Source organism: Lycium ferocissimum, chromosome 12 (genome assembly GCF_029784015.1).
Source record: "Lycium ferocissimum isolate CSIRO_LF1 chromosome 12, AGI_CSIRO_Lferr_CH_V1, whole genome shotgun sequence".
Lineage (NCBI taxonomy): Eukaryota > Viridiplantae > Streptophyta > Magnoliopsida > Solanales > Solanaceae > Lycium > Lycium ferocissimum.
The window spans coordinates 17,741,072-17,755,349 of record NC_081353.1 but is presented as its reverse complement, the minus strand read 5'-3'; the positions used below and the strand labels follow the sequence as shown (position 1 = coordinate 17,755,349).

Genomic DNA, 14,278 nt, shown 5'->3' with positions numbered 1-14,278 from the left:
GAAAATTTTCATTTAAATATAAGGAGTTTTTGCAACTTATCATATCAAATGCTAAAGTTACTACTAATATTTTGGCATAATACATAAATAGGCCCTCAAATTTGGCCTCAACCGGCAAGTATGCCCTCCAACTTTGGGTGTTCACAAATAGGCATCTCAACTTGTATAAAGTTGAACAATTAAACACAAATGTTGACGTGGAACTAACGTGGCACATAAACTTTGGAGGTGCCACATCAGTGCCACGTGAGCATTGATATTTATTTGTTCAACTTTATACAAGTCGAGATGCCTACTTGTGCACACCTAAAGTTAGAGGCATACTTGTCAGCTGAGGCCAAGTTTGAGAACCTATTTATGTATTCTGCCTAATATTTTTTATAGATAATATATTTATCCGTCAACTTTGGGATTGATGTTCAGCTGTTAGTACTTTTTGACGTTGTTATTGGTATTTTTATACAAAACTTATCATTATTTAGCATGGATTTCTGGTAAAAATTTATTATTATCAATTAGTGAAAGATCTGTGGTAAGAAATGGCATAATACATAAATAGGCCTTCAAATTTGGCCTCAGCTAGCAAGTATGCCTTCTAATTTTGAGTGTGCACAAGTAGACACTTTAACTTGTCTCCACTTTATCAGTTGAACATTCCAACTTACAAAATGATCATCTAGACACCTCCAAATTTATATGTCACATCAGTTTCACGTCAGCATTTGTGTTTACGTGTTCAACTTTATACAAGTTGAGGTGCCTACTTGTGCACACCTAAAGTTGAAGGGCATACTTACCAGCTGAGGTCAAGTTTGAGAGCCTATTTATATATTATGTCATAAGAAATTAATTCGATATTATCAGCAAAAGATAGTATAGACATCGAAATTTTATGGGACTGTACAAGGCGAGTTCAATCCTTCTTCAAACTCTAAGATCTGTTAGGGTTTCTTGGAGGTTAATCTACCTAAACCCTAGCTCACGCCTATAAAAGGGGATACATATTCCCTTGAAAAGGCATCTCGAAAATCTCATAAACTCATGGAATAATCACAAAGAGATCCATATGTGGCCAGACTCTTCTTGACAATCAAATACTTCAAGAAGATCTACAAAATCCTTTCATGGAGATCAAATAAATCCTTAGGAGGCTCACATCATCCTAGTTCGAGAAACAAACTGCTTCAGCCCTCGAATCACGAAGAAAATCAAGAGAGAAGAATCAAGAGAATAAACAGAATACCCGCATTGTTTATCAATAAAATATTTTTGTTTCTTCATATTTAATTTGTTTGTGATTGCAATTTATTTCTGCATATCTAAAATTTGTTGCAAACGGATAGATATAAAAAGGATTATAAATTTCTACATATAAGACAGGTTTTCCAAAACTTGTGCTCTCCTTCTTCTAGAAGTGTCTTAGCCTATTTTCACTATTACATTACTTCCTCCGTCTCATAATAAGTGACATCTTAGCCAAAAAAAAATTGGTACATAATAAGTGTCATCTTAGGAAAATCAAGACATAAATTGGCTAGTTTTTTCCAACTCTACCCTTAGACAAAAACTGACAAGTTAAAGTAACATTTAAATGATGATTGTAAAAGCCACCAGTAACTTGGTATTGTAAGACTCCTAATATCAAAAGGATTACTGCTCATAAATGCTCTAATCAAGAGGAAAAAGTAATTTATTTTTATTATATAGGGTAGTTTAGTAAACTTTACATTGTATTATTGATTTCTTAATATGGATGTTTTTGGCTAAGATGACACTTATTATGGAACAGAAGGAATACTATTTATTACAAGGCAGAATACATAAATAGGCCCTCAAACTTGAACTCAGCTGGCAAGTATGCCCTCTAACTTTAGGTGTGCATAAGTAGGCACCTCAACTTATATAAAGTTGAACAAATAAACACGAATGCTCACGTGGCACTGACGTGACACCTCCAAAATTTATGTGCCACGTCAGTTCCACGTCAACATTTGTGTTTAGTTGTTCAACTTTATACAAGTTTAGGTACCTACTTGTGCACACCCAAAGTTAGAGGACATATTTGCCAGTTGAGGCCAATGTCACGTCAGTTCCACATCAACATTTGTGTTTAGTTGTTCAACTTTATACAAGTTGAGGTGCCTAGCTACTTGTGCACACCCAAAGTTAGAGGATATATTTACCAGTTGAGACCAAATTTGAGAGCCTATTTATGTATTATGCCTTATTACAATTATTATTTTTTCTTTACAAGTGTATGGCTTCTTAGAAAAATGTTCTTTTCGAGATAACATCCCCTTTTCGTACTTCTCATTTTCAAACAACTTTTTGGCTAATTGATGATCCTTTAAATGATTTGTTTTCCATTTATTTGCTGCCTGCTCGTTTCCTAAATTAAGAGATGACATGCACATAATTCTTGTTACCGACTTTCCGTTATCTATTTGACCTTGTTTAATATTTTAAGACCTCTTAGTGCAGCTTTATAATCACATAAACTACGATTTTTTAGTGGTGTATGATTCCTTTTTTCGTCCTCCTAATTACTATTATATATAAGCAAGAATGAAGAGTTTTTTGTAGTCCTCACAATATCATTTTTGTAATTATCTAGAGTTACTTTTAAAAGTGCCATGTGTTGTTTATTTGTTGTTCAACTTTAAGATTTTGTCTTATTCCTCTTGTATGTTGCCCTTAATTTAGTTTAGTATTACTTTAATTGCCATTAAATAAGAAAAAACACTTTTGAGATATTTTGCAAGACCCTAATTAAATTCCACACCCCCCCCCCCGCCCCCCTCCACCTACTATTTTGTGTTGCATGAATTGATGTTTTGTCACTAATTTTCTACGTGGTAAACAGACATGTGTTGCTTGTATTATTTTATTTATAAGCTTTCATCAACAAAAAATAATCTTAAAAAATTATAATGATTCACATAGGAGTGCAACTATTCAAGAAATAAAAGAACTAACAATTCATAGATTTTTGCGTAATTTTCAAATATATAAAATTTATTTTAATGATTCAAAAGTATTGTAAGTCCACATAGTTAGTATATCAAAATATTAAAAAAGTAAGAAAAATATAATAAAAGAAAAACGGTTTGACTACCCAAATAGTAATACCTTCACATAAAATGACACGGAAGGAACATTTTTTTCCTTAACAAAAAAATGAAATCAAAAAACATATTGCGCCATGCATAATAAATCTACTAAGACAATATAATTAGACATAGTGCATATTCATTACTTAATAATTCCATCTTCTCAGATGGGTGCCACTAACATAGATATTTGTAAGTCTATTTATAGATTTTATTCTCCTATATTAAGCTCAAAAATTATAGATTCCGCTAAAAATATTGCTTGTGCACTCCTTCCTCTATAGATTTTAGAATTTAACATTACTACGAATAATTTGTTGAGAATTCTTATATGATGAGCTTGCTATTGAGAGTAGTACCTTTAGGATAGCTAATAAAATCAACTAATATATTTTTGTGTTGTTTATTAATTTGAGCTTAAAATCGATCTTCTTATTTGTTCTTTCTTCTTGGAATGTTTTTCAAAAAACAATAAGACGGTCTATTTTGATGTTGAATTTCAACAATAAATATTAAAAATACCCAGTGCGATAAAGAAAAATAAAGATGAAAAGCATTTGCAGACAAATTAATGATTAGCTTCGTCAATAAATTGTTTCTTGATAATGCATAATTTCATTTCTTGTTAATTATAACGTCACTTATTTACTATTAATAAATTATAGTTTTTTTAATTTATTTGTGGTTGAAAATCGTGTTTGTATTTCTTGGTAAGTCGGAAATATCTATTTGCAATAATTGGTTAGTCAACATTGATTTAGTTCTAAAAAAATAAGTGAAATTAAATCAACATATGATAAAGTTCAATTTGGATTATTGGATACACTATATTCTCAAAAACATTCAATGAAATAAAGAAGAGCTCTTATATCATAAATTTATTTGAAAGTAAAAAGAAATTCTTCTTCAACTTTCAAATACTTTTATATTATAATTTAGTTTTTAGGAGTTCGTAGAAAATGTTGAACTACTTCTTCAATAATTTAATGTCACCAAAAGCGAGAAAAAAATGAAAAGTAAGTAATTATAAATTTAATTTTAATGTTAGTAAGCTTTGATAAAGCGCTTTTGTCGTCCTCACATTACTAAATGCTCCTATTGAGATCCTACACGTGGCAACAAGGCTGTTGCCCTCATCTATTTTCTTCAGCCAAATGTCAGTTGGGCCTTTGTAAATTGTACGGTGTTGTTGACACTATAATACCATTTGGATATCTTCCTATTCCTCTTTCATTCACAATGTTGATAACAAGTGTTGACTTTTTATTTTGAGTTAAAATAAATGTGTACTTATATAATTAAAAATAAATTATTTTCTTCTAAATTTACCCCTATTTAGATAAGTGAATTTTTATGTAATCAAGAAACTATATAATTAGGTCTTTAATTAAGGATAATTTAGTCAACATATCTTTTTTTTTGAGTTAATATTTTCTTAAGCGGTATGCGAAAGACTCTTATTTTGAACCGGAGGAAGTATTAGATTACTCTTTTTAACTTGTCCATTAAATTAAAAATAAAATTTTCTTTTCATTTGTTTATTTTATCAAATTAAGATAGATATATTAATTTTTTTTAATCTTATATACCACTAATTTCTTCATGCACCTTTACTTCATATTTTTCAGTAAAAAAAATCAAAACCTACTGATTGCATGATTCCGTATTTTATTCGTGTTGAATCAATACGATTCTCATGTAGTTGGTTCTTTTGTCCTAACTTATTTATCTACTCGCAAAGATTTTGTGAGTAATTTTATTCTAATTAACTGGTATCATATAGTGTTGGAAATGAAAGATAGTATTATCAGTCGAGATGAATTATTATTTTTTGAAAATCCATTATTTGGTTAACTAAGAATGAATATTTTCAAGCATATAGATATATGAAGAATTAGATTGATTATTATCCAGGTTCAATTAATGAATTTATTTTCCCTTAATTTAGTTTAAAACTAAGCTTATGTTTTCCAATTTATGATCTTCACAGAGTCGTAATTATTTTTCATACTTTACATCATAAAGTAATATTGGATTTTGTATTCCTTTGTATTTGCTAATTCTTCTTTCAAACTTTCTTCCTCATAAATATTTTTTTCTTTTGAATAATATTCAATTATGTGACAAAGAAATTTTAATAATTATAAAGACTTATCGACAAGATATAATTAATGCATCATTATATTTCTTTAATTAAATTATTATTTTTCTATCATGAGTTTGAGCCCGAGCTTAGCACGGGCCTCAAGCGACTAGTGTACTTACAGTTTCTTTCAACTAGAGCTTAACAAAAGAATTTGCTATAACAGATGTGTTTTTTGCAATACTAACAACCACCCGAATTAATTTAACGTAAGGTGATCATTTAATCTTCAGAAACTGAATATTTTGTGATCCTTTTCTTTTTCTTCAAGCTCTGATTTCAGCTTTAGTATGACAGTCAAGTTTCCTTGTTAAAAGGAAGGCATAATTCATAAACAAGCCCTCAAACTTTCTAGCCTCAGTAGCGCATGTCCTCCAATCTCGGGTGTCAAAGACAAAAGAAAGACCCTCAACTCAGACAGTTGAAAGTTGAACACAAATGCTAACGTGGCGTCAACGTGGCATAAATATTGGAGAGGCTTCGTACGATCATTTGTAAGTTGGAGTGTTCAACCGATAGCGTGGAGACAAGTTGAGGTGCCTACTTGTGCACACCCAAAGTTGGAAGGCATACTTGCCAGCTGAGGCCAAATTTGAGGGTCTGTTTATGTATTATGCCTAAAAGGAATCAATTGAAATCTAGAGTTGAAACTTAGCACAAACTGAACTGTAGATTACTAGCCAAAAACTAGCAATCCACCTAGATATTTGACTGCCCTTTATTTGCGGCATCTCCACATATTGGGAGGTTAACACAGACCTAAGCAATACACAAGGCACTACATACACATTCAAAATCTTTCAATTTACATTTGCATTCTATAAAGGAAACAACTAAGGAACTGAGTTTAATAGTTAAAACTTGAAATAAAATGAATGGCACCGCTGCATAACATTGAGAAATCTGAGACCCTCTTTTCGCTAAGAGAATGAATTAATGCCCCAAAGAGAAAAAGCGAGACAAAGTTACGGATGATGCAGTACTTTATTGGCAAAGAATGCGAACTTGAAGCAAACTTTATTAATATTGCTGGATGTTCCACTCCAATTTAAGATGATAGAAGCAATCTCTTCAGTAATCTTTTATTTATCTACAAGTAACAGCTCTTTGTTTTGAGCAACTATGAGGAACAAAATTGTGCATCACCGGCTTCCACGCGTTGCAGGTGGGAGTGGTTGAACAGCAGCAAGAGGGTTCACTTGATACGAGAATGCAAGTTGCCAGAAATCAACCAAAGCCTTCTTCGTAGATGAAGCTTGTCTCTTAAGAATGCTGTAATACAAGACGGATAAATGTCAATGAGACAATAGGCCCAGCTATCACGTAGTTGACAAACAATTTATGCCTAACATAAGGCAAGTCAAGCATGTCGTAGCCTAGCAATTGCAAACTAAAATATGCCAGAAAAGATTGCAGAAATATCCCAACTGAACATCTCCACAGCATTCTACAATCTCATTAGAGATTTTGATTCATTGAGTAAACTTAAAAGGCAGGTAGAGGTGAGTTCTGACTGTGGTATGAGATTATCATAGACCCACAGGTTTAACATGTAGCTACTGCTAGAGAGGCGTAATTGCATCATGCTTGCATGAGGTTTACTTGTTACTTTTTTCGTATGGTGTCCAGTCCAGCTTGCACGCACCTCGACTAATTCCAAGGAATACTTGCAACCTCCCACCACCAACAGGTGCCAGGTAACTCTGTCCACGAAGGCTTAGGCAGATGGGAAGATCAAGAATCATTTTCAGTTGTTTCAAGATAATGAAGGGAATTTGATATGTCCACTAAATCCTGTGCTAATATTATGCAAGTTAAGTTGTTAAGGGAAAAACTTTCTTCAATGCACAAGCTGTGCACTAAATCTGCTTTATCCTATACACTGTCCATGGGTCATGAGAAAAGTTGGTAGATTTTATACGATAAATATGTGCCTCCCACAGCTATAAGATGAAGAAAATCATAATAAGAGTAAATGCTTCTCTATCTAGCAGAGAAGTGGCAGAAAGATTATATTACCTCCATAAAGAGGCTTGTTTTCTCCGCAGAATATAGTACACAAGTGCTGCCAGAAAACCAAGAAAGATGCTTCCATTTGATAAGACCAAGCGACTGCTTCCGAACTTCAAAGTGATGGTACGAAACCACCAAAATGGAGTTCTCCGTCTAGATAACTCCATAAGTGATTGTTTAGTGGTGTTCTCTCCCTTAGACTGGTCTTTGTGTTCCAATATATTGGCTGTTCCATTGCATGATGTTTCTTCAATCAGGGCAGTGGAATCAGTTGTACATTCATCTACTTGGAGCGGTAATTCCGAGGACTGCGAAGAACTGCCAAGCTTTAAAGTATTCATTGAATGCAACCGCCTCAAAAGATCCTGGAATACACAGAAATAAAAGTTCCCAAACTATAAGTTACTCGGTCACGAACCAGCTAAACCACCAATCGCACTAAGAGAGCATAGCAAAACACATCAAAGGTGTCTGAGTCAGACATCGTCGCACAACTTTTATAAGCATATTTCTCCTTCAAAAAAGTTTAATCTCACAAAATAAGGACTTGTCAGACTATATATTCAACCATAATTCACCAAGAAAGTTCAACTCATAGTGCTAAGTACCTCAAAAATATAGATTCCAAAAAACAGAGCTTATAAGGAAAACAACAGAGTAATTCCAATTGATGCCCTGCACAAGCAAATATTGGAGTGGGGCACAGAAAAAGGGCACAAAAGAAACAAAGCATTCACATGAGACCATCATTTACTTAAATGAAGCAAGAAAGCTTATTGTTTACCTGCCTCTTCTCCTCAGGTAGAGCGGCTTTCTCAACCCAAGAGATAGCAAGATCTAAATTTCCTATAAACCTCCCCAAGAAGGTTATCACATAGAGCTCAACAATTTCCAGGTACTTATCAACGCCAAGGGAAATCTGATTGCTGAATTCTTCCATGTTAGGTACATCAGCTTCCATGCTTGCAACAGTATAATACTTTCCATCAACATGTTTCCACTTTCTAAGGAATTCCTGTAGAATTTCTTGAACTTCAGCAGAAGGGCCATCTGGTATCTGGAGACACACCCTGAAGAAGAAGTTTTGGATCATTTCTATATCAAAGGAGGGAGCTTTTCTAAAAATGTTGAAGGAAAAGGAAGTTATGAGGAGCAACCTTGCAATGATAATAGTCTAAGAAGATCAAGCTCGGAAGAGGGATCATGAACTTTTTTCCGTTTACGTTGGATACATGGGATATTGGGGAGTACATGATTTCAGATACAGGATTTCAAAAACAAAAATGTCCAAGGAAAGAGTGTGATCTCCATTTTTAAAGTTACTTTTATACCTTATGCTATTCATACAAATCCAGTCATAGAAACCAGTACGAGAAAGGTAAATGATAAGGAATAGCAGCATAAATAGAAAAAGGTAAATAAAGTTGTATTCTAACACCTGCATACCAACCTTATTTAAAAGGATAAAACATCATCTAACTCGATCAAAGAGTTGGAAAAAATCAAATTCACACCTGACTGCCTAACCTTATTAAAAGGAAAAGAAATCATCTCACTCGACCACAAAGTTGTGAAACACTGAAACATCAAATTCACGAGGATGATCATCTGTGCTAAAGGAAGAAGTGCAATTATTATGGAAATAGCATGTCCAAGAAATGAGGTACCCAGTAAGGAAAACTTGGGCAGGAATAGCAGTGACTGAACCAAATAGCAGTTTCAGCTGCTTCAGTATTTCTGATGTCCTGTCAAACATAAAACCCAAATTAGTGTTACAATTGAAGGACAGTTGAAGCATTTCTTCTAAGAAAGAAAGCAGCAGGATTAACACATCGAGAAACAGAGAAAGATGAGAAAACAGTTCACGAATCTGACCAATAATACACACACATCGGAGCAACTCTATATAAGGCATTTCAGAGGTACTCATTCATCCAAGCAATATCAATACAGAAAATCAATATCCATCTACTAACAACGTTCGATAAGTGTGTCCGGTATGGAGGAAAACATTTTCCAGAAAATGTATTCAATTTTCCCATGTTCGGTTGGTCAAAATTTTAGGAAAACATTTTCATGAGGAAAATGACTTCCCTAGTAGAAGTAGGGAAGACAAGTTCCACAAGTAGCATACCACATTAATCGTATCCTACCACCCTCCAACACAACTCATCTTCACCCCACCCCCGAAGCCCTCCACCCCCACTACCCCACACCCCTACCCCTCACCCCCACCTCCCATAGTGTTTGTCTAGATTATATACAAATGCTTTTAGGATAATTTTTCTTGCTTATGTACCGAACACAAGAAAATAAGTAAGAAACCCACTTATTTTCCTGAAAACCATTTTCCTTCCTACTGAACACACCAAGACTATCAATCAACGCATTTCGAGACCAACAAATTCCTCAGCCAGTACAGTTTGTAATAGCCAATAATGGAGCAACGTTCACCTTTAAACATGTAACACCTCGAGCTCAACTCGCATGCTCACTAACCCAACTAAGAAATGTTGTTATCTAGCCCTAAAGCTCAAGCCAATGTTATTCTAAAAAGTCTTAAACAAGTCTTAATTATCCGATACTGCACTAAGGAGTCGTTTGGTTGCTGGTTAGGAAGGGAGTTATTCATGTATTAAAACTAGCATACCCAATACCATATTTAGTAGCTTGTTAGTTGCTTTGTATAAAAATTCAGCACACCAACTACGATGTTTGGTTATCGTTTTACAATCTCGAATAAATAAAACATGTATAAGTATGAGTCAATTTATGTATTTACTCTATGCGGGGTAGACGATGGAATAATTAATACATCAATAACTAAACCAACAACAACAACAACAACATACCCAACAAAGTGGGGTCTGGGAGGGTAGATTGTACGCAGACCTTACCCCTACCTTAACAGGTAGAGAGGTTGTTTCCGATAGACCCTTGGCTCAAGTAAAGCAGAAACACAACAAGTCATGAAAACATAGTAACAACATCAGAAAAATAAGAAAACTAAAGCAGAAGAGACAACAAGTAGTAATAGCAAACTAAGAATAAGACAAACGCGAATACTAAAATATTTTTTAAAAAAATACTAATACTACCGGTAAGGAACATGAATTACTAAAACGTGCATAACTAAATCTTGCATAACTAATCCCTGAATTACTAATACTTGCATAAGTCGTAGCTGATACAAGAATGGAAGCGGGATAAAGGAGTACCTTCCAAGCTCTTTGGAGGACTGCACAAAAACCATGCCAGCTGATTCCAACAACTCCCAATTGTCTTCTTCATTAGTTTTACCATTTTTCTCAACCAATTGCTCAATAATTGAGGAAGATAAAGATGCTGCTTCTTCAAACATACAACACACCAGATATCTGCAAAAATCAAGAATTACTTTTTTAAAAGAAAAAGTAAAACCCCAATTCAGTATGATAATTAATAAACAATTTTGACACTAACCCAAATGGCCAAATTGCTTCGTAGTGAATCAAGAATAAACCTACTAGTAATATAAGTCCAAAAAAAAAAAAGAGAGAGAGAGAGAGAGAGAGAGAGAGAGAGCACCTTTCTGAAAGTTCAATTTGTTCCCAAGTAGCCATCTCTCTTTTTCTGGTTAGATTCTGTGTGTGTTTGGATTTGGAATTGGAAGTTGTTGGTAACACGCACTACAAGAAAAACAAACCAACCTCTTTCCGTTAGTGCATAAAAGTTTTTTTTTTTTGTTGGTGGAAGATTTAATTTTTTTTTTTTTTAATAAAGATTGCCAAAAAAATAATTAGATATTAAATTCATGAGAGATAACGGGTGCGTTCCAAGAAAAAATGTTTTTCAGACAAATAAGTGGGTTTCTTACTTATTTTTTGTGCTCGGTAGGTAAGCGAAACAATATTATCTTAAAAGCATTTATATATAATCTAGACAAATACTATGACTTTGAGTGTTGTGTCGATAAACCTTGATCCGGGATCTCTTTTTAACAAAAAAACAAACCACTTTGTAGGTTAGACTCACTCCTACCTCTTTTTATCTTGGGGGGGGGGGGGGGGGGGGTTGAAGGTGGGGGGTGGGGGGTTTGGAGGAGTGGTGTGGCATGGGGGTGGTTGGGGGATTGAAAGAGTAAATATTCGCTAGCGAAAAAAAAATTTATTGCAAAATTTAGGACAATAAAACCAAGGATAAAATTAGGAGGGTGGGAAGGTAGGGTGAAAATAAGGTGTTTGAGCATGGTGAGGACACAACCAATGTTGAAATGTCTTGTTGGAGTTTTTTTTTTTTTTTTTTTTTGCCTAAATTCATTAGGAAAGTCAATTTCCTCATTTCTTTAGATTTTTTTTTTTTTAAAAAGAAAATATTTGATATTTTCCTCCGTAGTCCATACTGAACACACCCAATGTTCTACTGAAGTGAGTCGAAAGACAAATTTCGAAATCAAACTAAAAGATAACTGATTTACTCTTTAAATAATAATAAAATTTTGTATAAGAAAAAAAAAACATGAAAGTTCAGAAAGTTGCTTGAATTTCAAATGCGCTGTTTGAACCTTTATTAATTCATTTTTATACAGGTACCACACATAAAATTAGCTCATTATTTTCTCCACTTATCACCCATAAAGTTCCTCTATTTTAATTATTATTTTTTTGTACATTTTGAACGGATTTATTTTTTGGGTACCACCCATGAAATTTATTCATTAATAGGGGCATAATAGGTTACATTCATGAAAAAAAAATTGAGTTCGAAATGGTGTAAGTTGTAAGTGGAACTCTAGAACAAATTTCTTGAGTTTTGATGATGCAAAAAAATGGTACAAGTGGAACTTCGTGAATTCTATAAATTTGGTGCAAGTGAAACTTCATGTTGAAACCTCATGTTATTTTCAAAATGGTGCATGACAATATTTTGGAATTTGATAAGGAGATAATTCAAACTCAGTGAATTTTTTCTAAAGTTTGAACTGCACATTTCAAGCTCTAGGGATATTTGAACTCGAGCATAGTATCTAGAGTTTGACATGTAAAATTTCATATCGTATTTTAGACAGAGCTATTTTTGTCCGAATTTTACTTCATGTTAATAGTCGGCTAAACATTGAATAATTTTGAAACAATAGTTAAATGTTAACTAGCGATCGAAAAGTAACCATTTGACCACTTCTTCCTATAAAAACTATCAAACTGCATATAAGTTTTAAATCTGATCAAACTGCATAAGCGTGATCGCTAAGTTTTGTCCAGTAACTATCCATGATTGCAAAGGAGGATCCCGCGATGACGATTTTTTTGTGTGTGTCTATATATATAATTTTCAAAATTCCAGAACAGTTTTTGAGCGAATTTTTGGGCTTTGAGAGTTGTACTCGTTATTTAGGGAACCAAAAGGTGGAGTTTCGTCCTAAAATATAGTTATGAATTCCTGACACTACCCTAATGACTATAATATAATTTCATAATTTTTTACCCATGCGAACTCGTAGAAATTAAGGGATAAAGTGGACACTTTAGCCCTAATTCCAAATTATAAAGTTCCTCGATTTTGGTTAGCAATCGATATCAAAATTAGTTTTTGATTATTGTAATGAGTTCCCTAGCTTATGAGTAATGCTTTCACGGATTCAATTTTGAAATCTGAACAGTTGATCCGAAGGCTGGGTTTGAGTTGACCACGAATTAACTTTGACCCCGAGGCATCGTAAAATTATGGGAATAGGTCATCTACATTAATTTGGACCCGTTAATGATGAATTTGAATAGATTGGATCATTGGAGCTCTTTGGACAAACTTTGGCATTTCAAGTAAGGTTTCACTACCATAAATCAGGCAAGCAAGGCTTAACTCTTAGACTACTTGTTTTTCCGAAAAGCATATGATATATAATGTTTATATGCATTTAAACTATTCAGTTCATGTGAGTTGGCAATCAGGATCCAAATTGGATAGTTTGCGGGTGTCTAGCGAATGACTGTAAGAGTTCTTTAGTGTGCTTTCGATTGATTAGATACTCGCAACAAATGCGTATATAAGATGGGGTATTGTGTTGGGTGTTTAGCCCACTTTATCATCTCTTTAGATGAGCATACTCTATCCGGCCCCAAGGGGTATTCGGCCACAGGTAGATGTTAAGAGTTATAAAAATCTAGGTAGGATTGTGGGTATATAATCTTCACTCTGGAAGACAAGATAAGACATGGATAATTACGTACCATACCCTAAGCAAACTTCAAATTTAGTATATTCATGCTTTACTTGTTGCATATCATGATATCAGATATAGTTCAGTATCCGTGTATTATTTTTGCACTTATATTTTTTTATGTGCTTTTGTGCATTACTAGCGGTTTCTATGACTTGCCCAGGGGTAAACTGAGAGAGCATGTTAATGATTTTGCTGGGCCTTTTGGACTCACGCTTATTGATGTTTGTATGTGCGCAGAAGCGGGCAATTTGTAGGATTGCCCTTCGTTGGGGGTGGTCTTTAATTTTTAACCCTCAAAATGGTGGTCTTTAATTTTTAACCCTCAAAATGGTGGTCTTTAACTTTTACCCTTCAGGCATGCGCAAATTCTAAGGTAGAATTTGGGCTTAAAGGCAGAATTGCACATGAGCAGAATTTGTATGGACAGATTTGCAAAATTCTGCCTTGCGATTTTTTTTTTTTAATTGAGCTGGGATTGGAACCCACGATCTCGGGGTATTGGGCGAAGGGCAAAAATTAAAGACCATCAATTTGAACGGCAAAAATTAAAGACCACCCCAAATGAAGGGCAATCAGCGCAAAAAAAAGTGCAAAAGCCACAGCTGCGACCAAGTAGCCGATACCTGATTATTTCATCTTTCTTAAATCTATTTCAGTCGAGGTGAGCCACCATTAGACCATACCAACCTCTTCTTCTTTGCACACTTGGTACGTCTTCCGAGTTGCGTCTCGTATTTTATATTCAAACTAATGGTTTTATGACTTAATCATACCATGGAATTAATAGATAGACTCAGTACTTGTATTTTGTTT

General features: G+C 34.0%; 1 protein-coding gene across 1 annotated transcript; it reads right to left on the bottom strand.

Annotated features, from left to right (window-relative positions):
• Positions 1-6,255: 6,255 nt before the first annotated feature.
• On the bottom strand, positions 6,256-10,997 carry LOC132040342 (protein APEM9). Its single transcript, XM_059430977.1, has 6 exons — positions 10,834-10,997; positions 10,485-10,643; positions 8,934-9,011; positions 8,051-8,336; positions 7,273-7,631; positions 6,256-6,525 (listed from the first exon to the last, which is right to left on the bottom strand). Exons 1-6 carry the CDS (start codon positions 10,866-10,868, stop codon positions 6,396-6,398), a joined length of 1,047 nt encoding a protein of 348 aa, XP_059286960.1. The 5' UTR covers positions 10,869-10,997; the 3' UTR covers positions 6,256-6,395.
• Positions 10,998-14,278: the final 3,281 nt, after the last annotated feature.

What these genes read in the sequence shown, in the direction of transcription:
- LOC132040342 (XM_059430977.1), bottom strand. Translation starts at nt 10,868, where the DNA reads ATGGCTACTTGGGAACAAATTGAACTTTCAGAAAG. An exon ending in GCCCAAGTTTTCCTTACTGG is followed by an intron (nt 8,337 to 8,933) that starts GTACCTCATTTC and finishes CTTCTTCTTCAG; the next exon opens with GGTGTGTCTCCAGATACCAG. An exon ending in TACCTGAGGAGAAGAGGCAG is followed by an intron (nt 7,632 to 8,050) that starts GTAAACAATAAG and finishes TGTGTATTCCAG; the next exon opens with GATCTTTTGAGGCGGTTGCA.